The 25037-nt window shown below is 40.7% G+C and overlaps 1 protein-coding gene across 3 annotated transcripts in view; it reads left to right on the forward strand.

The window, feature by feature from the left end:
- Window positions 1-408: 408 nt before the first annotated feature.
- The window catches only part of DPYS (dihydropyrimidinase), a 33671-nt gene continuing 9042 nt past the window's right edge, over window positions 409-25037 (forward strand). For all 3 annotated transcript variants that reach the window (XM_009937520.2, XM_075415698.1, XM_075415699.1), the window contains exons 1-7: window positions 409-786; window positions 5021-5179; window positions 7291-7470; window positions 8602-8791; window positions 15756-15912; window positions 16905-17046; window positions 19022-19164. In XM_009937520.2, the coding sequence (XP_009935822.1) occupies window positions 517-786; window positions 5021-5179; window positions 7291-7470; window positions 8602-8791; window positions 15756-15912; window positions 16905-17046; window positions 19022-19164 (1241 nt within the window). In that variant the 5' untranslated portion in view covers window positions 409-516. The remainder of the gene's footprint in view (window positions 787-5020; window positions 5180-7290; window positions 7471-8601; window positions 8792-15755; window positions 15913-16904; window positions 17047-19021; window positions 19165-25037) is intronic.

The following is a 25037-nucleotide window of genomic DNA, read 5'->3' on the forward strand; positions in this document are numbered from 1 at the left end:
CTGTGGGAGCTGGGGTCCCTGGCCACCTCTGTGGGGAGCTGGGGTCACCCTTGTTTTCCTTCAACCCTGTTGCAAAGAGCTCAGGTCACCTTTGGGCATCACAAGCCGATGGATGGGCACATTTTCAAAACAGCCCTGTGTGTTTCATATCCCAGGGTGTGCAGGGCAGGCTGGAGCAAGGTGCCCTGAGAACCCCGCCAGATCCTCCTGAAAGCCTGGTTCTGCTTTCTCCAGACAGAGTCCGGATCGGAAAGGGCCCAGAGCCAGCTCCCTGCCACCGGCCTGCGTGCTGGCTCGCTGCTCTCGCTGGATGTTGGTGCTCTGCTGGAGCGTAGGAGGAGCTACCAAGGGCAGAGAGGGCAAGTCCTCTGGTGTCTATTTAAATATCGCTGTGTGGGGTGCGTTTAGGGTCATTTGGAGGTAACCCGCTGCTCTGGGAGAAGGGTGGGCAGTGAAATACCCTCAAGCAAGAGCACCTTTCTGAGCTGAGGCCTCGCTCTTGCCTTCCAGGCTCCCATGCCGCCCCAAAACCTGGCTCAGCAGAGACTGTTAATCAAGGGGGGAAAAGTCGTGAATGATGATCACTCTGTGGTGGCTGATGTCTACGTGGAAGATGGGGTGGTGCAGCAAGTGGGACCGAACCTAAACCCTGAGCCACCCACTGGACTCGTCGTGCTGGATGCGACCGACAAGCTGGTGATCCCCGGGGGCATCGATACTCACACGCACATGCAGTTCCCTTTCATGGGTAGCAGGTCAAAAGATGATTTCTATACAGGAACCAAGGTGGGTGCGCATATGCATGTCCGTGTGTGCCTCTGGGCTTTCGCAGAAAGGGCTGTTTGCCGGTGATTCAGTATTACTTCTAAAGAGAGAATGGAGTGTATATCAAGCACAGGCAATTGTTACTGTCCCTTGGCTGAGACATTGTAAAAAGTGGTTAGGGTATTCAGAGGTCCACCTTCAACCAGTATGTTATTTGAGTTCCTTCAGAGACTTTTCTGGCTGCGGGTGGCAAGTGTTAAGCACAATCATTTACCCTGGCTGTCACCATGCAGACTACAACTTGCATTGGTACATGCAACAAGCTTCATACTCTTCCGAACAAAGGTTAACTAAAGTGACAGTTTAACTCCCCGGTGCGTTGGGAGCACTTCTGTGGCACTCTGAACTCTCTCCTCCTTTAGCATGAAGGAATGACAGTTTTTCTTCTGTCATTCACTTCTGTCCTTACGGTGTCTCTCAATGGAAGTCCAGTTCAAATATAGTTTCTAAAAGTATCCAGTGTCTCCCAGTTTTACACCTGGAGTTCTTTTTTCAGCTTTTTAGCTGATCTCATAACATTCCCTGCATTAGTAGTGTATCAATTACTAGTATTAACAGTACAGTGATACTCATACAGAGCTCCCTAAAATTCGTAAGGTACTTCTCTAAGTGCTTTGCTGTGCTGAGTGAAATGCATTGCACACAGAAAGGATCACACTGCTCTATGAAATGGCTTGTCTGTTAGCCAGCATCCTCAGAGAGCCTGTTATATCCTGTCCCTCTCACTGCAGAACTGAGGTTTGCTAAGAAGCAGAAGACAGTAGTGCATCACTTCTGAAGAAATGGGTTTCACTGATGTGCATTTTTTCTGATGTGCAAAGTTCTATTTGGCCGCTTTGAAATAGCTGAAATAAGTTAAATTCAACTCATTTTAACAAATGGTGTGGCGCAGTAACCGCACAACTATTAAGAACCTTTAAAGTTTGAAGTCCTGCTTGGATTGACCCTATTCTTTAACAGGAAATTTCATTTCTTGCTTGCTGCATCATGTCATGAGAGTGCAAGTTAGACTGAAGGGTGTAATTGTATATTTCCGTATTCTAATAGGATTTGGCTTTTTTTAATGTGAAGTCCAGAGTACAGAAGGGAGGACTACAAATGTCCTGTATGCTATCCTTAGATTACTGGCATATTTCTTTCAGCAAGAATGTTTATTCCAACTCCAGATAGATTTGCTGGTGTTGCTGCTATTATTTGGAATGGAAATGTTTTAGACTGGCTAGTTTTCAGCACTATAATTGTTCATCTCAATGAGCACAGAAGTTATAGTGGCTCATTATAATAGACTGTAATTGTTCTGCAAAACTTAGACAAAAATTTATTTTCTCCATCATAGCAGATCTTTCCTGCTGTACCAAAATAGCTACTATGCTAATAATAACATGTCTCTCCAAAACAGACATACGATAAGACTATAAAAGGAAAGCCACAGCATTGAATTTCCACCTCCAGAATTGATATCTGACAAGGGATTGTAAATCTGACCATGGGAATTTTTTCCCCCAAGTCTCTTTCATAGGTATCTGGTTGAAACAACAGAATCACAGAATCACAGAATAGTAGGGGTTGGAAGGGACCTCTGTGGGTCATCTAGTCCAACCCTCCTGCTGAAGCAGGGTCACCTACAGCAGGCTGCACAGCACCTTGTCCAGACGGGTCTTGAATATCTCCAGAGAAGGAGACTCCACAACCTCCCTGGGCAGCCTGTTCCAGTGCTCCGTCACCCTCAGAGGGAAGAAGTTCTTCCTCATGTTCAGACGGAACTTCCTGTGCCTCAGTTTGTGCCCATTGCCCCTTGTCCTGTCGCTGGGCACCACTGAAAAGAGCTTGGCCCCATCCTCCTGACACCCACCCTTCAGATATTTATAAGCATTTATTAGGTCCCTCTCAGCCTTCTCTTCTTCAGGCTGAACAAGCCCAGCTCCCTGGACCTCACAGTACTGTCTTTTTCGGATATCCATAGACAAGAAATATTTTTTGGAAGAAAATGTAGTTGCCAAAATGGCTTCCACAAGGAATTTTTTGTTTGCACACTGCTTTTTGTGATAAACAAAGAGAAAAAAATCAGGTCCACAATTTCTGTTCTCCTTGTCTACAGACATCACAAATTATGTTTCCTGGCTGAATGAAGTGCAGAATTTGATTTGTGGAATACTTAGTTTACATGATTTACACTACAAAAATATACATGTTAATGTTTTGCCATTTTCTGCAACAATCCTTTTTTTCTCTGTGAAGACCATTTTTGTAATCTTATTATCAACAATGTATTTAGAAATTTGACATTGCAAGAGAAATTGAAGAAACGAGACTTGAAGCCAGAAGATGATTTTAGTTGATGGGAGAAAACATGTAAAAGAAACAACATTGACTGTGGTTCTCTCAGAAGATATCTGCTTGAGGTGTCAGTGATCTCATTCTTCAAGTCCCTCCATTGACCTCAAAGGGAACTGAAGATGCAGACTAACTCAGATGCAGCTGCCTACACTGCAAATCCCAAATTAAAGGAGATAAATTCATGCACTAACTTGCAAAAAAAAGTACTAGTTTCAGTTAGCATATAGGTTTTTTTGAATAACTTTTTGAGATATTGGACAGGGAAGCTGCAAACCATACACCGCAGACACAAAACAAGATGTCCAGATAGTTGCTTTGATGACTAAAAGAAGATGCTAGATCCAGCCTAGTGATCAGATGTCAAAAAGTTAGGTATTGTAGACCTTCTTACCCCAGGTCAAAGTGTGGAAAATGTTCAGAGCTATTTACTCAAGGTCATCATCAAACAAATATTTTGGCAAGAGAATCGGAGACAAAGTTATGTTCCAAGTATTGCAAAATATGCTACAATGATTAGCTAAGATTTACCCATTCAGTTGAATAAATAAAGGCACAGAATACCTCTCTTTACAAAGAGAGGTGAAAAAAGATGTTAGGGGAAAGAAGAGACTTAGAGTGGAGTTGTGGAACCAATGACTTTTTTGTGTGAAGTTTATAAATATTCTTCAATTCTAAGTCCTATTGAACAAATAAGAAGTCAATCTGTCATGTTGAAAAAAAATTTTGACTCTTCGAACAACTTCTCTTGGAGAAAATGTTCTGCTGAATTAATCACAAATTCACAAATGTTTGCGTCAGTCTCCAAACTTTTTTTTTTTGCAAAATATACTGACACATTTGCAGTTTTGCTTCTGATTGCTAAGTGGAGAGAAGGAAGGAAGAGACTGATTGATCTAGAAATAGGAAGAGTAATTTAGCATGAATTTGCACTGTATATGTTTTGGTCTGAAGTGGTCGTAACTGTTGTGCAAAGAGGGGTTGTTCAGAGCAATAGAGAGGATTTCCCTGGCTAATTTGGAAGACTGCAACAATTACAGCAAAAGAATTTGTATATTGGATCAATTTCTGTTAGTTGAGGATCTAGTTTCTGGGAGTAACTAACAAAGATCCTTCAAAGGAAAAAAAAGGTACTAATTCCATTGCCCACAAAGGAGAGTGAAAATTATTGATTAAAAAGCAATATGTGATCCTCAGAACATACATAATGTAAAAATTTTGTTTATTTATTTACTAGTACATATTTGTATGGAGCATGTAAATATCTCATTCTATTTTAAAATCTGCTATGCAGTTTTTCTAAATCATAACCTGTGAGTAACAAAAATACTTTTAAAGCACTTTAAAAATCCTTTTGGTGTTAGACAAGAGTTTGGGGATTTTTTCACTTGATTTTCAAATTGAATCTGTTTTTTTTCATCGTGTATCTGCCCCTTAATATTTTCCTGTCACACAGACTTCTTTATTCAACTACGTAGACTCTGCGGAAGCACTCCTCAAGTTAACTATGGTCTTCTGGTGCTCTGTTCTCAGTGATCCTACCTGCTTAAGGAAATTCACTGATGTATGAATGCTTCAGAATCGTTTTCAAATCTTTCACAAGATTTTGTACATGCACAAAAACTCCTCCTTCAGTCTGAGAATTTCCCCATGTTTCTGAATGCTTGTTTGAGAACATCCTTCTCAAAGGAGGTGAAATTGATCTCCACAATAGTTTTGCAAATTCAGACTTTACTCAGCGAAACTTTTCAGTGGCTTATGGCTTTTCAGTGCATCAATATTAATTGTTGCACAGGGAATTGGCGAGGCTGGGAGGAAATTTGCATTCTCTCTGATTGCTAAACAACTTTCTTGCTTTCAGGCTGCTATAGCAGGAGGAACCACTATGATCATCGACTTTGCCATCCCTCAGAAAGGCTGTTCTCTTCTTGAAGCCTTTGATACATGGAAAAACTGGGCAGACCCTAAAGTCTGCTGTGATTATGCGCTGCACGTGGCAGTTACATGGTGGAGCAACAAGGTAGACACAATGGCTGATTTTCAGTTTCGTGAATTGGTACCACACCTGCTTTGAACTAGTCCTCACATGTTAAATATAGCTTGATGGCTGTGTAATAGTTAGTGTATTTTGTGTGTAAAATACTGCACAAATTTAAAGGAAAAGGAAGCAGTTGTGGAAGACCAAGACCAGGGAGACCAGAGGGGACAAGAAGTATTTGCATAAATTTTGACTTTTGTTACAAGAACGCTTGATAATCTATGCTCCTGTTGAGTCTTGGTGGGGGGTTTTGGTTTTTGTTGTTTTTTTTTTTTTTAGTAAAGGTAAACATGAAAAATATGGTACTTAGCTTTATTTGTAAAGAAAGAGTTTTATTTCTGAGTGACTGCAGTGGTATCTCCTTAAAGTAAAGCAGAACTGGAGCCAGTAATTACCTGAATGTGAGATTATGTAAAAAACTCTTTTGGAATGTACGTATGGGAGAATCATCCTTCTTGTGTGAATGTTTGCTTATGGCCTGAAAGCTGTACTGAATAAATTAACTTTTCAGGTGCTTGATATTTATTTGACCCTGACACATGTTTTACAAAACCACTTTGGATCCTCAGAGAACTTGCATCAGGACATAGATATATTAAGTAAATTCAATTTTTAAATATGAAATATGAGTACTTTCTCTAATTTTTAACTTTTAAAATATATAAACCAAAGCCTTTGCTCTGCAAACATCTCATCTTTGATATTCTGTGCACTGAGCACTAAATGACTGACCCCAACTTCTAGCTCAAAGCAAAGACACGTAATAAATTCTCCAGTGAAGTTTGAGGAATGTGCATTTGAAACAACCTTAGCAGAGAACAATGGAATTGTACTGAAAAATCCAGTAAAACTAGGGAGGTCTAAATCAATGAAATGTTCTGGGTTTCGTTAAGGAGTTAACTGTTTTTAAAGGCCAAGACTGAAAGAAATAGAAAGGCCTGGTGTTTTGTAGCTGTAAAAGAACTGGGTAAAGAAAACTTCGATATTTCATGCCCTTCTAATTTGCTCTTATCTCCTCAGGATTTAAAGTACTGATTAAAAACATACATTCTTTGCAATGCCTTCCCTTAGTCATAGTAATTGGTGAAAAAGAAAATAAGTAAGACATGCCTCTGTATTTGTGGCAGAGCAGGGCCTTATGTCAGTTATTTATTTGTTTCAGAATTCCCACTCAGCATATGCTCCCATCTCTCCTCTGGATAAGTCCAGAAAATGGGCTTGAGTTTTATATCAATCTCTCATCTTTCTTGGGCAGATCCAACCAGATTATCAGAGAGAAGATGAAAGATAGTGTTTTACTATTTGAGAGGAATTCATCCCAAGGAAATTTTAATAGCATCACAGATACACGTTGGTTACTGTCACCATCATTTTACTGGGAAGGCAGAGCCAAAGTTAGGTAATGGATAGTTCTAGGTAACCAGTTGCACAAGAAATGTTTGGGCTAAAATCTGCATCTTTCTTTCTTCAGGACAGTTTTGCTGAGTTTCACAGACTCAAGCAGGGAATCCTATCAATGGGTGCATATAAGAAAAAAAGCGGGCTTGCATCTAGAGTTTTAGAGCCATTTTGTCTGATGACAAAATATTTCAAAAGTCTCTGTGTTGTTTAGAGTCAGGGCAAAGCTCTAGAAGATAGGATCTTTTCTGTTACTCTATTATTTGCCAGAAGGTGAAGCCTGTTATGATCCAACTTTGAAAATCAATTTTGCACAAATCTCCATACTCTAGAAGTTGGATACATTGATTATAATATTGGACTGGGTGTTTTCAACATCAGGGGATTTATTTCGAATAAAATTCTACTTCAGTGTCTTTTGTAAAAAGCATTCCATTCCTGCAATTATCTTGTGCCTCCAATATCTGCACTACAGTGGTACTGGTTTATATGCTTTGAGAGTCACTTTGATACAAGAAGAGTAGTATAAGTCAGTCTTTAAATATGTGACTTAGGCTGTTAGGCTGTTTGGAATGAGCTTATGTTTGATGAATGAGTAAAGACTCACCCTTCATACTTACAATTTCTTTATACAAAATTATTGACAGGTATAATATAGTATTGCTCTTTTTTTAAAATTGCTGACTGTCTTTCAGGTGAAGGAAGAAATGAAAAGTCTTGTTCAAAACAAAGGTGTCAACTCTTTTAAGATGTTCATGGCCTATAAAGATCTATACATGGTCAATGATGAGGAGTTATATGCAGCCTTTTCCTGCTGTAGGGAACTTGGAGCAGTTGCTCAAGTCCACGCGGAGAATGGGGAGCTAATTGCACAGGTAGGCATTTGCCATTTTGTCCATTAAAGTCAGGAGTGTGGATGGTCCTTTTATCTAAGCACTTCAACAGATATATTAGTACTATCATTGCATCACAGGGAAAGGCTTTTCTACCCCGTTTTGCTTCCAGGGAACTGAAGACAACCTTCTTGTCCAAGATCCAAAAGGATGCTTGTGGTTGGCTAAGAAATTGTAACCTAGAATCCTGGGTTCAGGGTAGACAGGAGGCAAATGATCCTGTTATAGTGAGAGTTGCACTTGCAGTATAATATATACTTGCAATATAATATGTGTACTTGACTGACAAAAAAAGCATCAGTCAGAGCCTGACCATTGACCATGTGAAAGGGGGAACACTTGGCCAAGTATTTAGACATCAGGTGTGTGATTCCTAACCCTAGGTCTCTGCAAACATAGTCAGATCATCTAACAGGAATGAATCCGGAAGTACAGAGAAAGCTTCACTGACTGGGCACAAAAGTCTCAAGGTCCTTCTGTGCATAGTTAGCCTCACTCCACAGTTGCTACTGCTGTCTGAGTGCTCTGTGGGAGTATAACCACACTGATGTCTTTGAGTTTCTTCAGCTATTCTAGTCAGTAGTGCTTTGACTCTGCCCCAGGTCCTATAATGGATATGAATATGTTGCTAAGTAATCTCAAATCAGCAAAGCATAAGTTCCTGGAATATAATAGAGACAAAATGTTATGCCTCTTAAAACCTTGGAGCCTCAGTCAGTGGCTCTGGATGTGTATCTTTGTGCTTAGTAAGGATCTTCCCATTTTTTTTCCAATGAGGGGTTAGTACTGTCATCTAACGTACTGGCTGCGATCATTTAAGAGTACATATTGAGAAAGTGGTAGAATTTTCAAAAGTGGTGATTTATCCCTGCAGGCTAGTGGAGCGTGTTCGCTGAAGTCACTTAGGTATTCTGAGACCTGTGTTTATTGAGAGATATACTGGATTTCAGATCACACAGCAATAACTTCTCTTGAAAAAAAATCGTAACTGCCTCGTTTTTTTGTCTCAAACTAGCTGCAATGGCTGGTGTAGGATCCATTTGGGTGGCAGCATGTTCACAACACCATGACTGTGCTGTAACTGACTCTTACATGTTTTTGTGTGGTGTTCAGGGTGCAAAGAAGATGCTAGCAATGGGAATAACTGGTCCTGAGGGGCATGAGCTGTGTCGTCCTGAAGAAGTGGAAGCTGAAGCTACGCAGAGAGCAATTACCATAGCAAATGCTGTAAACTGCCCCCTTTACATAGTCCATGTAATGAGTAAATCTGCAGCAAGGGTGATAAGTAATGCAAGAAGAGAAGGTAAAAATCTTCATTCTTTTATGGTTGGGCAGTGGCATTGGAGAAAGGGTCATGGAAAACCAAAGAGAGCATCAGTGTCCTACTTGTCATGGGTGCCATAAGCCACAGAATGTGGGTGAAATTCTTGGAGTGCGATGTCTGAGCTGTGCGTGTTTGTGTTGTGGGGCCCAAGAGGAGCTAAGTAGTGTGGAAGAACAGCAGCTGAGATTAAGACTTTCCCTTTTCCCCAGAGCAAACTTTTTCCTCCTTCATACTCTACCTCCAAGGTCAAAGTGATGGCTAGGACAGCATTATTGCATTAAAAATGATGCAACCAGTCCAAGACAATATATGCTCTGCTATTCCCTTCCATTGAGTTTTAGTCTGCAAGCCTGTACCAGCTATTTAGATGAGAAATTCTACAACAGAGGCCACACCATGTTTTTATAGACAATGCCATGGCATAACCAGGACTCCTATTCGCTGGGCACTTAGAAATCATGGTGATGATCAATAGTGTTTGAAAGCCTCGATTCCCTCCAGGGAAGGTTTTCTCAGGTCATGCACTGCAGGGTTCATAAATAGTTCTGGTCAGCCAAGGGAGTCTGACCCCCTTGACCATCTGTTGGGCAGGTTAGAAGCAACCTGAAAGCTGTAGGAGTTCAGGAAGTTTTACCTGCTCATCTGCAAGTTCATCTAGAGCAGCCTGTGGAACAACAGCGCTGTGAGGAGACATTATATCGGTGGAACAAGCAGGACAGAGGCCCATGATTTGAAGGGCCTAAATTTTTGTGGAATATCTGTCCTTGTTGTTACCTTTTTACATCCCAGCTTCTGTTCATCTGACCTAATGTGAATTGCATACAGTGTGTGCTCGCAGCCCAGAAGGCCAACCGTATCCTGGGCTGCATCCAAAGCAGCGTGGCCAGCAGGTCAAGGGAGGGGATTCTGCCCCTTTACTCCTCTATGGGGAGACCCCACCTGGCGTCCTGTGTCCAGCTCTGGAGCCCTCAGCACAGGAAAGACATGGACCTGTTGGAGCAGATCCAGAGGAGGGCCACAAAAATGATCAGAGGGCTGGAGCACCTCTGCTATGGGGAAAGGCTGGGAGAGTTGGGGCTGTTCAGCCTGGAGAAGAGAAGGCACCAGGGAGACCTTTCACTACTTAAAGAAGGCTTATAAGAAAGATGGGCACAGACATTTTAGCAGGGCCTGTTGCAATAGGACAAGGGGTAATGGTTTTAAACTAAAACTGGGTAGATTCAGACTAGATATAAGGAACAAATTTTTTACAATGGGGATGGTGAGGTACTGGTACAGGTTGCCCGGAGAGGTGGTAGATGCCCCATCCCTGGAAACATTCAAGGTCAGGTTGGACGGGGCTCTGAGCAACCTGATCTAGTTGAAGATGTCCCTGCTCACTGAAGGGGGATTGGGCTAGGTGACCTCTAAATGTCCCTTCCAACCGAAACTGTTCTATGATTCTGTGATTCTATGGCAAAAGTGCAATCAAAACCATCATGATAACATTGTGCTAATACAGATGGATATTTTTATGTGGAATATGTATTGATTATGACTTCTAGTAAGACTTATCAGTAATTCAAGTTTATAAAAGAATCTGTGAGAATACTTTCACTAGCACATCTTTTCATACTGTGCTGTATTAGATTCCTCCACTAGATGACAGTGCTGCTGGTAATGTGTATTATATCCATCAGTGTATGGTTATTTGTGGATTCACAGGTGTGGTATCAACATTAACTGCAAGAAGCTGTAACAACAGATAAAATACCTAAATTAAAGATTAAATACTGATTGTGAACATAAATGAGCTAAGATAGGAGGTGGTGTTTTGTAACACACTATTCAAGTACAAAGTTCTATGCGGATAGTAAATACTGTAAAATATTGTTAGACCTGTGTTGTCAGAATAGTCTGCAGTGCCAGTATGATAACTGACTTGATAACAGTATGCTTCTTCAATGTGTAAAAAGAAGAAATTGGTACAACTTATGCTTATTGTGATGCAAATTGGATTTTATAGCTTCCTGGGATGATGCAGTCAGAATGATCAATGCTTGCATTTGTGCCCAGCAACATATAACATCTCTTCATAATTAATTTGTATCTGCATGGAAGTATGCTGCTTACGAAACAGAAATGTAGTCCTGATTAAGAAATTCTGAAAGACAGCTAGTGCACCACATAGAAAGGTACAACAATTATAGTTTTTAATGAGACTGATCTGTATACTTTCTGGCAATTAGAAATTAATTGTTGTTAGTTTCAGTAAAAGATACTTACTATTCTTCAATTAAAAGTGGTAATACAAAACAAGGAGTTCCAGACATAAAACCTAAATTCTCAAAGTGTTGTATGAATGACATAAAACCCAAATATATTGTCAAAAGATGTTCAACTTGGAGAGGTTAAAACCACTCTAATGTGAAAGCTGTGTAAACTCTTAAACACAGGAAGGCTCTCAAACATTTGAGATATTCACGCTGATGCGATTTATTCATCTTTTCAAGATTATTTCTCCATCTTTTGATGCTAGCTTCCTGCTATTCACAATTCTGAAATTTTTCATGTTCCTTTCCAAGCACTTAGCATGAAGTACAGTGTGTGGGTGCATATTCCTCCCTGCCCATGTTGGAGGAAAATTGATACCCCTTCCTATTCCATCACTTAACTCAGAAGGGGAGAGACTGATCTTCAGTGAGCGTACTCTATTTTCTGGGTAGCTATGTGATACCAGAGTTGAAGCATTGCATCAAATTCTGTGGGATGGTGATTCTCCTAGTCAAAAAGTCAGAGCCCAGTTCATCTTTGTCTCTCATTTAGCTATACGAGGTGAACAATAATATTAGAGCTAGAGACCAAAGTCCTGTTCCAGTCTGCTGAAGGCAATGGGCATATTCTGTTATCTTCAGTGGGCTATGGCTCAGACCTTAAGGGCTAAAATCAGTCATACAGCCTGTAAAGGAATACTATAAGCAAACTTTAGGGGAATCATGAGTGACCGTCTTTCCTTCTCCCCTCCATGTCAAAGTCACCATCTATGTCTGCTCTGATCCCCAGCAACACCAGTCACTGAAAAAATCTCCAGATTGTGGCAGCATATTTTTCATGTACATCAGCAACAGCTACAGTGCTGCTGAATATTCAAGAGAAAATTAAAGATTTCCACATTGTGACTGTGTTGGGGAGGAAGAGGTTAACTCATACCACTATCCTGTTCTTTTTGGACCCTACCAGCCTGTTTGCCAAAAGGAATGATTCACCATTTCTTCATTCAAGAGGGCCAAAGACTACACCTCTCTGTGAGAACTGTTCTTGTTCGTCTCAGTGGCCTCTTCATCCTTGTGCAGAATGTGATGTTGAATCTTGCTAGAATAGGTAGAGCTGTAGAGGAACTGCCTGCTTTTACAGAAGGGCGGTCTGATATCTGTGTGTGCCCTTTCTCATTCCCTTGAGTGGGAAGTTGAAGATGATCCTCTTTCTGCTATTGTATAAAGTCTTCCCTGCAATGAGAACACAAGGCTGTAGAGCGCTGGTGTCAGGCAGTGCAGCTCCCTCTCCTTGTTAGGATTACCTGATGTGAACTTACTGGGGAAAACTAATGTTGCCCTGTTGCCCAGTCCTTCGGCCAGTAACACCTACAGAGAAGCACGGCTAGTGAAGTGTGACATAGGGGATATATGACTTACACTACCTCCCACTTAAAAATGCTCTCATTCTAAGTGTATGAAAGACTAGAGATCATGTCCCTTTGCCCGTTTAACTGTGCTGTTACAGCTAGGGAAATAAGACCGTCTAGTGGAGATCAGAACTGGAAAGCAGCATCTTACTAAAGTCAGTTTTTAAAAGGTTTATCCCTTTTAGAGAAATGCATACAAAAAATATGTACTTGGTCAGATTACAAGAAGCTTGCTCAGTCTTATAAAGTTGGTACCTCCTAGCATCAGTCATGGGTTAGGTCTGCTCTTAGTGAAAGGAAGGGCATGTGCATAGCATGGGCATGAGAGTATGCAGACTCTCATGCTGATTCTGAGTACAGGAATGCAACTAAAAATGCCAGCTTTTTTGATGGCTCATGCAGGACAGCTCAGGTCCAGACTGCAGATAGCCTAACGGATGCAATGCTATGCCTGATTCAATAAACCCTGCCTTGCAGCTCTGCTTCTTTCAGATCATAGCTAGTCAGTGAGTGTCTTTGCCCCATGTGACCTTGTCTTCAGTACTTCTGAAACTTTTACTAGAATAAGCACACGGGCCAGTTTTTCAAGCCTATAAGTGTTAGTTGGTGTTTCTCAAGACTGTAACTCTTTTTGAGTTCTGATAGGTGGTAAAGTAAATTGCAGTTGCATGTTCTTCTCTGTTATAAAGTAATTTATGTGAAAATGTCTCTTGCCAGACAGTTTGGGTATCTAATGAAGAAGTCACAAAATCCACAGCTATTTTCTAGCAGCGCAGAGATGTCAAAAAGACCAAACAGCAGAACAGTTTCTGTTTGCTATTTTTATTGAATGCAAGAAAACGTAACAAATGGAAGAACCTGATTTACTACTGCATTACTCCAGTTTTATGCCCATAGGCAGAAGCCAGTTGAGCTAGAAGAACCTTAATGCAGAATTTCCTTGTTGCCAACTGAGCTAGAAGAGCCTTAATGCAGAATTTCCTTGTGATTTGTATTAAAGCAGAATCTTGATGTTGTCACGCCCTTCAGTCTGGCTAGTCACTGTCCAAATGAAATGCAAGAAATTGCATGGTCAGCAGAAGTGTTCAGATGTAGTCTGTTGAAGCTGCAGTGTTCAGACTCAACATCACTTGAGGAAATGGCTTGTACTCCTTCCCACTCATGGGAACAAGGGGAGCTGCTCAGGTCAAACTCTGGCTGCAGAAATACTGTCATCAGCTGTGGTACATGAGTTAGAAACAACTCAGCATATACAACTGTGAGCTTGGAGACTTCTTTTCAATTTTGTGTTGTGAAACTAAGGTAGGAAAATTATATGGAAGCTAAACATTTACTCCTTTCCTACCATTTTATCATTTACAGCTATGACCTAATGATTCATATTTTAAGTTTGAATGGAATTTTTTTTAGCATGTTTAGATGCAATAGGAAGACACACACCACACCACGCTTCCCCCTCCTCCCCTTTCCACTGACGTTGCTCCTGAAAACTTTGTCAAAAGCCTAATAGATAAATAGATGAGAGTGGTTATATATACAGGACTTTTTCTGTATATATTGATGTTTGTTGCACCCTGCCCTCAAATACTGTGTTTGAAGTTGCCCAAGGATGGCTAAGATTCTCGTAACTCGTGCAGCAGCTCTGAACTAGGAAACCACTAGTCTGACTCAAACCTCCTCATTCACTGAGTGGACATATCACTTTCATGGATGGCTTCATATCGAGTGCTTTAGGTTTTGAAAAAAAGATGCAAAAACCAGCAAATAGCTGTTCAAGTCATGATTTCTTTGTCTGAGCCCAAGTATAAACTTATTAATATGTAGATATGTGGGACTGGGAGCTTAGAATGCTCCAAACCTAAGTGTCAGTGCAAGACAAGCATGTACAGAATGTCAGAGCATGCTGAGACGGTTATAGCAAATTAACAATGCTCATAGGGAGTCTTTGGGTCGTGGCAGAAGTTATACTATGTAGTACTTGGAGTAAACATACAGTACAGTAATGTCAGAGAAGGTGTTGAAACAGTGGAAAACCTATTTTGAAAAGAATTGAGGTCCTTAGTAGCTACCTGTGCTATTGTAGTGGTTATAATCCAGTAGCTCACAGAAGTACCAGAATCTAATGTACAGAGAGAAAACTGCAAAGGTTTGCTTTGTTGTTTTCTGACCGTACAGTGAATGCCTGACTTACATGCAGAAAGCCAGAGAAAGGTCACTGTCTTGTGTCACTGAGCGATTACCAGCTGAGCGAGCGCTTGCTGAAGTAATGCAGTGATAGTTCTAATAAAAGTTGTCCCTGGAGCGAAGTCTGGGATCCACAGCAAGATACCCACTGTCTTTAGTGAGCAGGGGAGGGAGAAAGCTCTTTCTGGTATCCAGCAGAGGCTGCCTTTAACTAGCACCAAGCAGCCTCTGAGCAAGTGTGTGAGGTGCCAGCTTGCTCTGGTTCTTTGGTGACCATCACAGTCAGGGGCATTGCCACTTGTCACCTACAGAACTGCAAAGTGGCTGGACCACCTCCTCAGGGAGTGAAACATCTTGTTTCATCTCCCATCTTGTTCTAATGAGTTTCAAACTCAGGTTTCCTAGGTGGAAAAAATAGTTAAAATATGTTAGTCTATCCAAAGGCTAACAGCTGGTCTGGGTTGGTGTCCTCTTCTGAGGAATCTAGAATACTGTGCAGCAAAGAATTAAACATTAAAATTCAGGAAATAACTTTTGAAATTAAATTATTTGTAGTTTTTCTTTTGGGAAATGTTTTTATACTCTTTAAATTTATGTTTGGTGCCATATTGTTCTTCCTGGAACAATTATAGCCTGACAATTAAAAGTACCACCTTGCAAAGTCTGTATGCTGTATATATTAACTTACATTGTTATAGTCAATAATTTCAGAGCACCAAACAGGTGCTACCAAGAAATATATGGATCTTGAACATAATTAATGCAACTGAGGACTGTGTTCCTTTTGAAATCTCAATCACATGCCTGGTAAACAATGTGTAAAACCCATTATAATATATCTGTCAACAATTTAATTAAAAAACTTGCCCAAGCAATGTTCTTATGAGGAAATATATTGGGAGATCACCAGCAGAACATTCAGAACAGAGATGCCGTGTTATAGCTTAGTTTATTATGTCCTTCCATATGTTGGTGTTTAATTTGAAACTCTTGTTCAAATTTAAATCTATTGCCACCAAAAATATCCAGAACAGAGAAAATACAAGATGTGCATTTATATGTTGTTTGACGATGATACTATTGCTTTACATTTTTCAGGAAAGGTGGTTTATGGAGAGCCTATTGCTGCTAGTCTTGGCACCGATGGCACCAACTACTGGAACAAAGACTGGGCTCATGCTGCAGCATATGTCATGGGACCTCCACTGAGACCAGATCCATCAACTCCTGGTTTCCTCATGAACTTACTGGCCAAGTAAGCAGATGAACAAATAATGATAGCTGATGCCCAAATACACAGCTATTTCTGTCTGGAGTGTATAATAACAGGTTGATGCCCTGGAGATTTTCTAAGTACAGAATGTTGTATCAGGAAGGAGAAATGGAAGGTGAAATCATAGATGAAAAATATTTTTGTTACATAAATTAGGAAGTGTTCAGATTTCCATTCTCTGAACTCTTGTGGCCTTCTGTCCCTGTTTGATTTTAATCAATAAGTGTTGCCTTGCTGATACTGTAGCAAAAATTGAAACACAACTAGGGGACAGTAAGATTGTAAGTCAGTGGGAAACGTGTAAAAGATGGGATCGCAGCTAGGGATTCTGGGTTTTATTGTCAGCTGCCTTTTTCACTTGCAATTTGGATGCTGCATAAAAACTAAGCCTGCTAACTTCTGAAGGTAGTTAGTTCTCCACTTCATAACATCTCCTGCAGAAGGAAGCAGGAACAGAAAGTATCCTTCAGATACCTGCAGTTAACAAAATGCGTGGTTTGCTGGTATTTCATTACCAATAAAGCTTAACTCCACAAAAGGGTTGAATTTGACTGAAGAGTCTGTGAAGTTATGCCTGAATACTGGCTGATGGTTGTGCAGATCCATAGTAATTTCACAGGGCATATGGAATGACAGTCTAAAATTGCCCTAAGTGAGGATGAAACCAAGCCCCTTGCTCTGGGCAATGTGGGATGGTCCTCCATTTGTGGGACATGTTTCACATATCCAAAGTAAAAGTGTTATTTTTGGTCCTTGATTTCTTCTGAGGAGTTTCTGAAGATGAAACTACTTTACAGGGGAAATGGCTTGTTACTGTGGAGCTACTCTTGGAGAATGGGACTGAAGACAGGCTGGCAGTGCATATCAGTTTTTCCTTGCAGGACAGAGGGCTGGATCTGCCCTTGCAACATATTTTGCTATGTGATACTGTCTAGTACATGCCCTGATTCATAATGAACTTTGTTTCTCCATAGTGATGACCTATCTGTGACAGGGACTGACAATTGCACTTTTGACATATGCCAGAAAGCTCTAGGGAAGGATGACTTCACAAAAATCCCTAATGGAGTGAATGGTGTGGAAGACAGGATGTCAGTCATATGGGAAAAAGGCGTTGTAAGTATATCAAGAGGTCTGAACATGTAGGTAATTAATTTCTCCAGCAAAATAAGATTTCTCAGCAGTATCAGCTCTCTAGTTTTATGAAGTGTATTTATCATAGGATAACTCATTTGATCAAATACCATAACAGAGTCCTTACTAACTCTCACTTTATGGTCCTGGTAGAGAGAGGAAGATTCCTGGTACTGAAAAAAAAGCCCTAGAGAATTGTTTCCATTGTTTAGCAGCAAAGGACTGCTATTGTTTCAGTGGTGGTGTACAGTACATTTACTTGCAGCATTTTTTTCAATGGATGAAAGGAAAGTGAAAGGAAAGAGGTGCCCACAGTTTCGACTTGGTCAGTTCTGTATTTTTTCCTCTTTGATATCTCTCAAACATAGCTGTTGGAGGAGCTTCTACACTGGCTGTGTGCCTGTCAACTTCTAGTTTGTGTTTTCAGCCAGGGGAAACAAGCTAGAGATAAGAAATTCGTCTCTAATGCATGGCTCAGTCTTGTGACTGATGAGCACCTTCAAGTCCCACTGACTTCAGATTCTCAGTGCCATCACAAGAATGCTCAGTGCTTCTCAGGACAATGCCCTTCAGGCTCTAGATGAATATAAATATGAAACCTAGTGGCCAGGCTTTTTGGATATGGAGTAGTTTGATGAGGGGGGAGGTGAGGCAATCTGATGAGGGACCTGCTGCTTACTGGGTGTTACGATTGCTCTGACTAATACAATACTGTTAAGTTCCGGAGGCTCTGCTTCAGCTTTCTAATTAATATTAAGTTACCTTGCAATAGTGAAATCTTGTTGATAGTGCAGTGTGAAGCATATTTATTTGTCACAGTAGAATTACCTGCCTCACACACTTTGTAAGGAAGTGGTTCAGAAACTCGCGTGTTTATCTGTCTCTGGGATTCAGCTCCAGCTGGTGTGTACAACATGTGGCATAGCTCTAGTGTGATTATTGATGGTGTAAACTGGAATGTAATCTAGCTTGTGGTTAGTATGAAAGAGAGAATGAATATGTACATCAGTGCTGCTTTTGAACGGTGCATCCTGTTGGGCAAGATAATTTTTCAAAAGGTTCTTCAATCAGTGATTTCCTCCCTTTTCTTACTCATAAATTCTCACAACTGTGAGAGTTTGTCTGGAAATCTTCCCTGCCTTCCCACACACCATTATTTAGAAGTGTTCACCACTTTGCTTCTGCTTTTCTTCTCAGATGACTGCTCACAGGCCACAATACCAACACGTTTTTATGACATCCTGATTCCTAAACTGAGCTATGCACAGTATGACTTCCAGTGTAGCTGACTTTCTGAGCAAGCAGCAGTCACGGAAGCTGGATTAAATTAGTTGTGTAGCAGTGGACAGTTCCAAGACACACGCATATCCATTATTGTTTGCCATTTTGCTAATGTGTCACATCAGCAAATCTGTTATTTATACTACTCGATCTCAAATATTTATTGAACAGTACTATCCTCTGTGTTATTGCTGAAAACATTTGCAAATCACCTTTCCCATATTACACATTGTGCCTTGCCTCTCCTTTATCATCTTCTAGGCTCTCCTTAATACTGTCTCACCATTTTCCAAAACCTGAATGCTTGAGAGATGTTATGTCTCCCGAGGAAACAGTTGAGCAGGACTACAGATTCAAAGGCAGCTAAAAAATTTGATTTCCGTTGACTTGGGTTTAGATCCACAGAGCATTTGGCGTTAAAGCTGTCTTTTATTCCCTTTGCTGTGGCATAAAGTAAGATAACATTATCATATGTGGTGAATGTACATTGCAGCATGTGCATCTGAGACAAATAGTTATTTTTATTTCTTTTAAACTCTTCAGTATGACATTTAAAAAAAATATTGATGTGATGCTGGCAGAGAGCTGTCACTCATCCTAGCATTTTAAACAACAGGAACATTTTTTAAATTTCTTTAAAAAAGTAATGAGTTTGCTTTTGTGTACTCTTCTGCAGTACAGTGGAAAAATGGATGAAAACAGATTTGTAGCTGTTACCAGCACAAATGCAGCAAAAATCTTTAACATTTACCCGAAGAAGGGGAGAATTGCTGTGGGTTCTGATGCTGACATTGTAATTTGGGATCCCAAAGCTACAAGGTATGTATGGATAATGATTTCCTCCCATCCAGCCTCTCTGCAGGAAAAAAGATCTCAAAGCCTCTGTACAGCAAGGAGTCTTTGGAGTGAGGTTTTGGTGGCTTTTAGTAGCACTTCACGTGGTTTATTTACAGGTTATTTGTCTCCTACAATAGTGTATGTAAGCACTAGATGAACTTAAAAAAATTCTCCTAGACTGCTGACTAAGAGCAAAAATGACAAGGTCTGTACATTATGCTACCACAGCTTGGTATCCTAAGAGTAAATATAACCAGTTTGGGACCTCAGAGTAACTCTCTTAAATGCTAGAGTATGTTTAACTTCCTCCCACTGCAAAGAGAAGGGAGAGGAGCCTGTGTTCCTGCAAGATGACCCATTGCAAGCTTGTTTTTTGAACTTACAGCTGCTTCAAACATATTCAAAGGTGGTCAGGATGCATGGTGAAAGTGTGGGGTCTTGTTCTCCTGATGTCTTCTCCCTAGCTGATAGAGCAAATACAGTAGTAGAGCCAGAAGTGAGCTTAGTTCTGAAGCTCAAGTTGTACATCCTTATGCTTTTAGTTAAGGAGTTTTCTGATTTTGTGCACAGTAAGTCTGCTAGAAAAGAGCTTGTCACACCGACAGATGCGCAAAAGGTGTGCTCATGTTTCACCCTGCATGACTTGATGCCACGCTACATTTTTGCTGTAAAGGGCATGCATTATCTTTCTGGGAGCCTCAGCTCACACAGAATGCTGTGCATTACAGCTGATTTCCTGTCTTCAGGTATATTCACACCATCAGTCAGCTCCATACTAAGGCAACTATAAACATCTCAAGAAATAAACATCTTGAGTCTTGCTCTGTCTCCCGTGCTCACCCTGCTCTTGTTTAAACTGCCTGGAAATGGTCTGGCAATCGGCTGTCAGAGAGCCAGGTCAACTGGGGAGTTGTCTTTCTCAGCTGAGCAGCCTGTGGGCTGTGTGAGTACATCTCCACTGTTCAAGTGCTGAGCAGGTTGGCTTAAATCTGCAGGCACTTTAACAGCTGAGTCTTGCATCTGACCACATCAAGCCCTGCACATAGCAGCAGCAGCAGGAGGTCAGGAAGTGTGCTGGGAGAGGTGCTTTTGTCTTGGGCTCAGCTCTGGTGAGCAGTGTGAGCATAAAACTGCCCTCAAGGCACACATTGACCCTCCTTGAAATCTCTTCATCAGTGTCATCCAAATAGTAAATCCACAGAACATAGCATTTGCTAACCCTAGATGAGCTTTGTTGGGTGTTGGGCATGATGGCAGTATGGCCAACTTTCATCAAGGTATCACCATGTTTGGTGTTGCTAAACCCTGACCTGTCGTAACTCTGATGGCATTAGATTTTCAGCCTTTGTTTCTTAATAAAAGAATTGAAAGCTCCCTCATGGTAGAGGGAAATTTTGAAACATAACTGGGCAAATCTGATTTTGGAAGCCAAACAGAGGAAAAAAAGCCCTAATCCTAGATGTACTTTACACAAACAAAGTTTTTTGAACGATCTCCTAGTTTTTGAATATTTGATAATGTAATTCTCAGTCATTTCAGTATATTCATGAGTATGAAAAATGTGTGAGTGCAAGGAAAAGCATTCTGTGTTTTAAGCTGCAAAGCTTGAGGACATGGAGGTAGCTATTCAGAAGTCCCACAGAAAACTGGCAGCACCAGCAAAAGAAGTTTTAGGAGTGTCAACCCCAATAAACATAGAAGCCTGCCCAGTGCTGGGTCAGAGAGATTTTTGTGTGCATGATGCCTTCTGGCATGCTGAGCAAGCATATTTTGAGATATTAGCAGTGAACTATTTCAGAACAGTGGAGCTATGAACTCTGATTAAAAAAAACCCTGAAACATTCTTTTCTGAGCTCGCTTCCTCTCTGCCTGGGGACAAATGAATCTAGAAGGATAGCAGAGTTCTGACACTGTCATCAAGGTGCTTTGTCAGCTCCTGAAATTATTTATCTTTTTGCCTCCCTAACATTTATTCTGCCTTCCTTCACTCTCTGATGAGTACTCTAATTGCCTTTTTGCCCACGGAAGCTGTGAAGGGGCAATTTTTCTTCAAATATTTTTTCAAATATTAAACTGTCTTTTCTTACTAAGCAAGCTGATTTTAAGTTCAATCAATACTTTTTTCCTGATCTGGTACTGTTACCATTGTTTATCCCTTTGGCTCTGCTGGGAACAAGCCTCTCTGCAGGTACAATTGTGTGAACTACATGAGCAAGTATAAATAACTCTCACTAGTGCTTGTCTATTCATTTCACTAGAAATCCTGAAGAGGGCACAAACAGCCCAGCAGAAGAAAGGGATCTAGCTGATGGACTTCAACCATTTAAACTATTACACAAGGTTCAGCCTCCTGCTTTTGTTGACTCTGGGGAGTGATTTTCAGTTTCACAATAGGCTTGTTCCTCTTTCTTGCAAAGTCCTTCCTCTTTTGAGCACGACTTTTTTTCTTGTTTGTAAATCTAGATCTTGTAAGAGGAAAATGCAATTTTCTAGTTCTGATTTGATGCTGTGTTGCTGTAGTCTTAAAATACTGACTGATACTAGCCTGAAGAGTTAGACAGTTGCTGAAGTATTGCTGAGGGGAACTGGTATTATCACAATCTGTCGGAGAAAGTCTACAGGGAAGTTTCCGAAGTCATTCTGAAAGGTAGTGAAACTCTTCAAAATGTAAAAACATACATCCCTACAAAATCGGCTGCATTTCCCCTCCTACATCATTGCACTATAGCAACAAGTTGGGTGCTATCTGGGCATTCAGGATTTGCTCTTTCTATGTTGCAAAAGCCTAGTGAGCTCAACGTGATAGCTTTGCAAGCTGGGAGCAATTGCAGTTCAAGGTTCCATTTCCAGCACTCTGCCACTTTAGCTGAGGCTTTCCTTCTACAGGTCAGCTTCGTTGACTTGCCTACTTCTGTAGCATTTTCTGATAATTTCTGTAGAATATACATACAGATATCAGATTTGCTACTGTATTTAAAGGCTTCTAAATACTGGTTTTAGCGGGTCTGCATGAAAGCAAGTAGTATTGGGAAGAAACACATTAAGTGTATAAATTCATTATAAACTGCATTAGAAAAGATGGGTTGTGACTTCTGCCAGGTTAGGTCTATTTCTCAGCTTATACTTATTGCATATTAATTAAAGTACACACAAATACAAGAGAGACTTGTTGGTTTGTTGCAGCCATGTGCTACCAAACATCATCTTGCAGACCTCAACACCCTCAGCATCTCAATTACAGCCTTTGCATACAGGATTGTTTTGTGAGAAATCCTTGGAAAAACGCTTATAGGCAGCAGGTGTGTACTCACTGCACTGTATTATTTGAATTTGAACTTTGATCAAGAATGTTCACCAACTTCTTTCAGCTGCACACAAATAATATAACAGCCCAAGTCTGTGAAACAAAAGCAACTGTAAAGACTGTTCGAGAAGGAGAGGACATAGAAAGCATGGAAACGTCACCTGTCAGCAAGTCAGTGTCCTCTATAGCTGATGCCTTTACCTATTTGAAAGCAAGCAAGAATACCAAATCTCTAGGGCTTGTTTCAGAAACGCTCAGCAAGGAATCTAAATACTGCAGTACCCAATTCAGACCATGGAAAGAGCTGAGCATCCCTTGTAAAATAGGAGCAGAAGGTGTTAAAGATATCATAAGAGACGTTCAGCAGGCTGGCAGATATTAGGGCTCAATAAACTCACTGTAGCCTGTCAAAGCCTTGCAAATAAACCCTGGATCAGGCCCCAAAGGCAAGATAAAACATTCATAGGGATAAAAAATTGTCTTGAATGGAGTTTAGCTTTCTAAGTCCAGCCACTTCATTCTAACAACATGCAGTCTGGGAAGCCTCACCCACCAGGTTTTTTCCACTCACCAAATATAGCCTAAAAGTGAGCTACTTTGGAACACAGAGGCAGAGCTAGCTGTGCGGGTAGCAGTTCCTCGCCCCTCCTCCTTGGGCTCCACTGGAGTAGCTCTCTTTGGGAGGCCCAGCATGTGCCCTGCATGTGCTGCTGGAGCTGGGCTCAGCCCTGAGCACGGCAGCGATGCTGCAGCCCCCGGTGCGCAGCTGTGGGAGCAGGGTCCCTGGTTAGCAGAAAAGGCAGGAGTCCCGAGGTGAGGAGGGGAGAGAGGAAAAGGACAAGTTACTCTGTAATCTACCTGCTATGACATGACTACGGAAGATGTAGTTTCTAGCCCCTATTTCCAGTGTTGTTTATGTATTTTAGAGGAAACTGTCACTGGATGCAAATCAGTGAGAAGTCAGAGTGCCCCAATCTGTTGGTGTATGTTCCCTCAAAGCCTTTGTTTGAATGTAGGCATGTTTATGGAGAGATCTTTTGCATCTGTTAGAATCAAAATCTGCAGCTTATGTCTGTCTCATTTGTAGTCAAGTCTTCAGCCTCAGAGGCTTAAGTGGGGACGAGTTACAACACTTAAGCACTCTTTGCCAAGCAACTGCCTGTAATTTTTCATACCGTGAAAGAGGGAGAAACTAAGATGTTAGCAAATGGTTAGAATAAATGATGCTGCAACTGTCTTACTCTTTTGATGAAAGAGCATAATTTTGAATACTGAATATATGGATAACTGCATCTAGACACAATGAGGCAAAATGAAATAATGTGGCATACAAATGTGTATGCATAGGACAAGTATGTTCTGGCATTTTCAATAGCCCCATACTCTATTGCACAAGTGCAAGACTATGCATGCATGAATGTACACTAATTCACTAGAATCAGAGTTCCTGTCAAAGACCTGTTATCTCAAATTAAGGGGTCATAGAGAAAGAAACAAGAGGCACTAATTAAAATACAGGAAATTCCATTTAAACATAAGAAAGATTTTTTTTTTTTTTTTCTTTCTGTGAGGGTGATCAAACACTGTCACAGGTTGCCTGAAGAGACAGTGGAGTCTCCATCTTTGGAGGTACTTAAAACCCAACTGGACATGGCCCTGAGGAACCTACATTGACTGACCCCAATCAGAGCAGAGGGCTTGGAATAGATGATCTCCAGAGATGCTTTCCAACCACAATGACTCTGTGATTCTGTGAACTGTAACAAAGCAAGCCTCTCTGAGACAGTATAATGTACGTTTCCCTAGTAACTTGCTGTCTCGCAAAATGTCAGCTACTCTCTTTAGATAACTGAATCATAGAAATGTTACAAAAAAAAAATCTTTCTTATTTTCTCCTGATATAACCTTGCCTTTTTCTCCTCAGTAATCACTTCAAGATCTTCTTTAGTCATTGAATAGACTCATTTGTATTTTCCTCTCTTTTTATGCTTTTCTGCAAGCTTAATTTCTCATTACTCATTCCCTCCTGCCCACTATACAGTTAGCCATTTTTCACTTCCCTCCTGTATCAGCTTGGAGTGATGGATAGGACCAGACTGATGGCATTGTTGACAAATGAATTACTTATCATAATCAGGAAAATAATTTTGTTGTCATTCTCTACCCATCTTAAAATGATGAATTTTAGGAGACGCGATTGCATGAAATAAAGATCTCATCCCTCAATAAGTCACTTTGACTTGGAGCTCCTGAACATTAACTTCCTACCTCTTCTTGCATCTGTTATTTTATCCACAAATCTCCTCACTTCATATAGCTACTCAAAGGCAGTGCTTATTTAAAGAAATTTTTAAGAGGCTAGGAATACAACTTTATGAATAGCTGCTTGCATATATTTTCTTGTGCAGTTACTGCAGTTCCTTAATGTAAAATACGGTGTGGTGGTTTTAATCCATGTTATAGGTTTATAGGTAGAATTTTTGCACATGAATTTTAAGACTTTCTCTATCTTCTTTTTCTTCTCTTTGTACTCCCTCCTTTGCTTTTCTTT

The sequence above is a fragment of the Opisthocomus hoazin genome, chromosome 3 (genome assembly GCF_030867145.1).
Source record: "Opisthocomus hoazin isolate bOpiHoa1 chromosome 3, bOpiHoa1.hap1, whole genome shotgun sequence".
NCBI classification, from domain to species: domain Eukaryota; kingdom Metazoa; phylum Chordata; class Aves; order Opisthocomiformes; family Opisthocomidae; genus Opisthocomus; species Opisthocomus hoazin.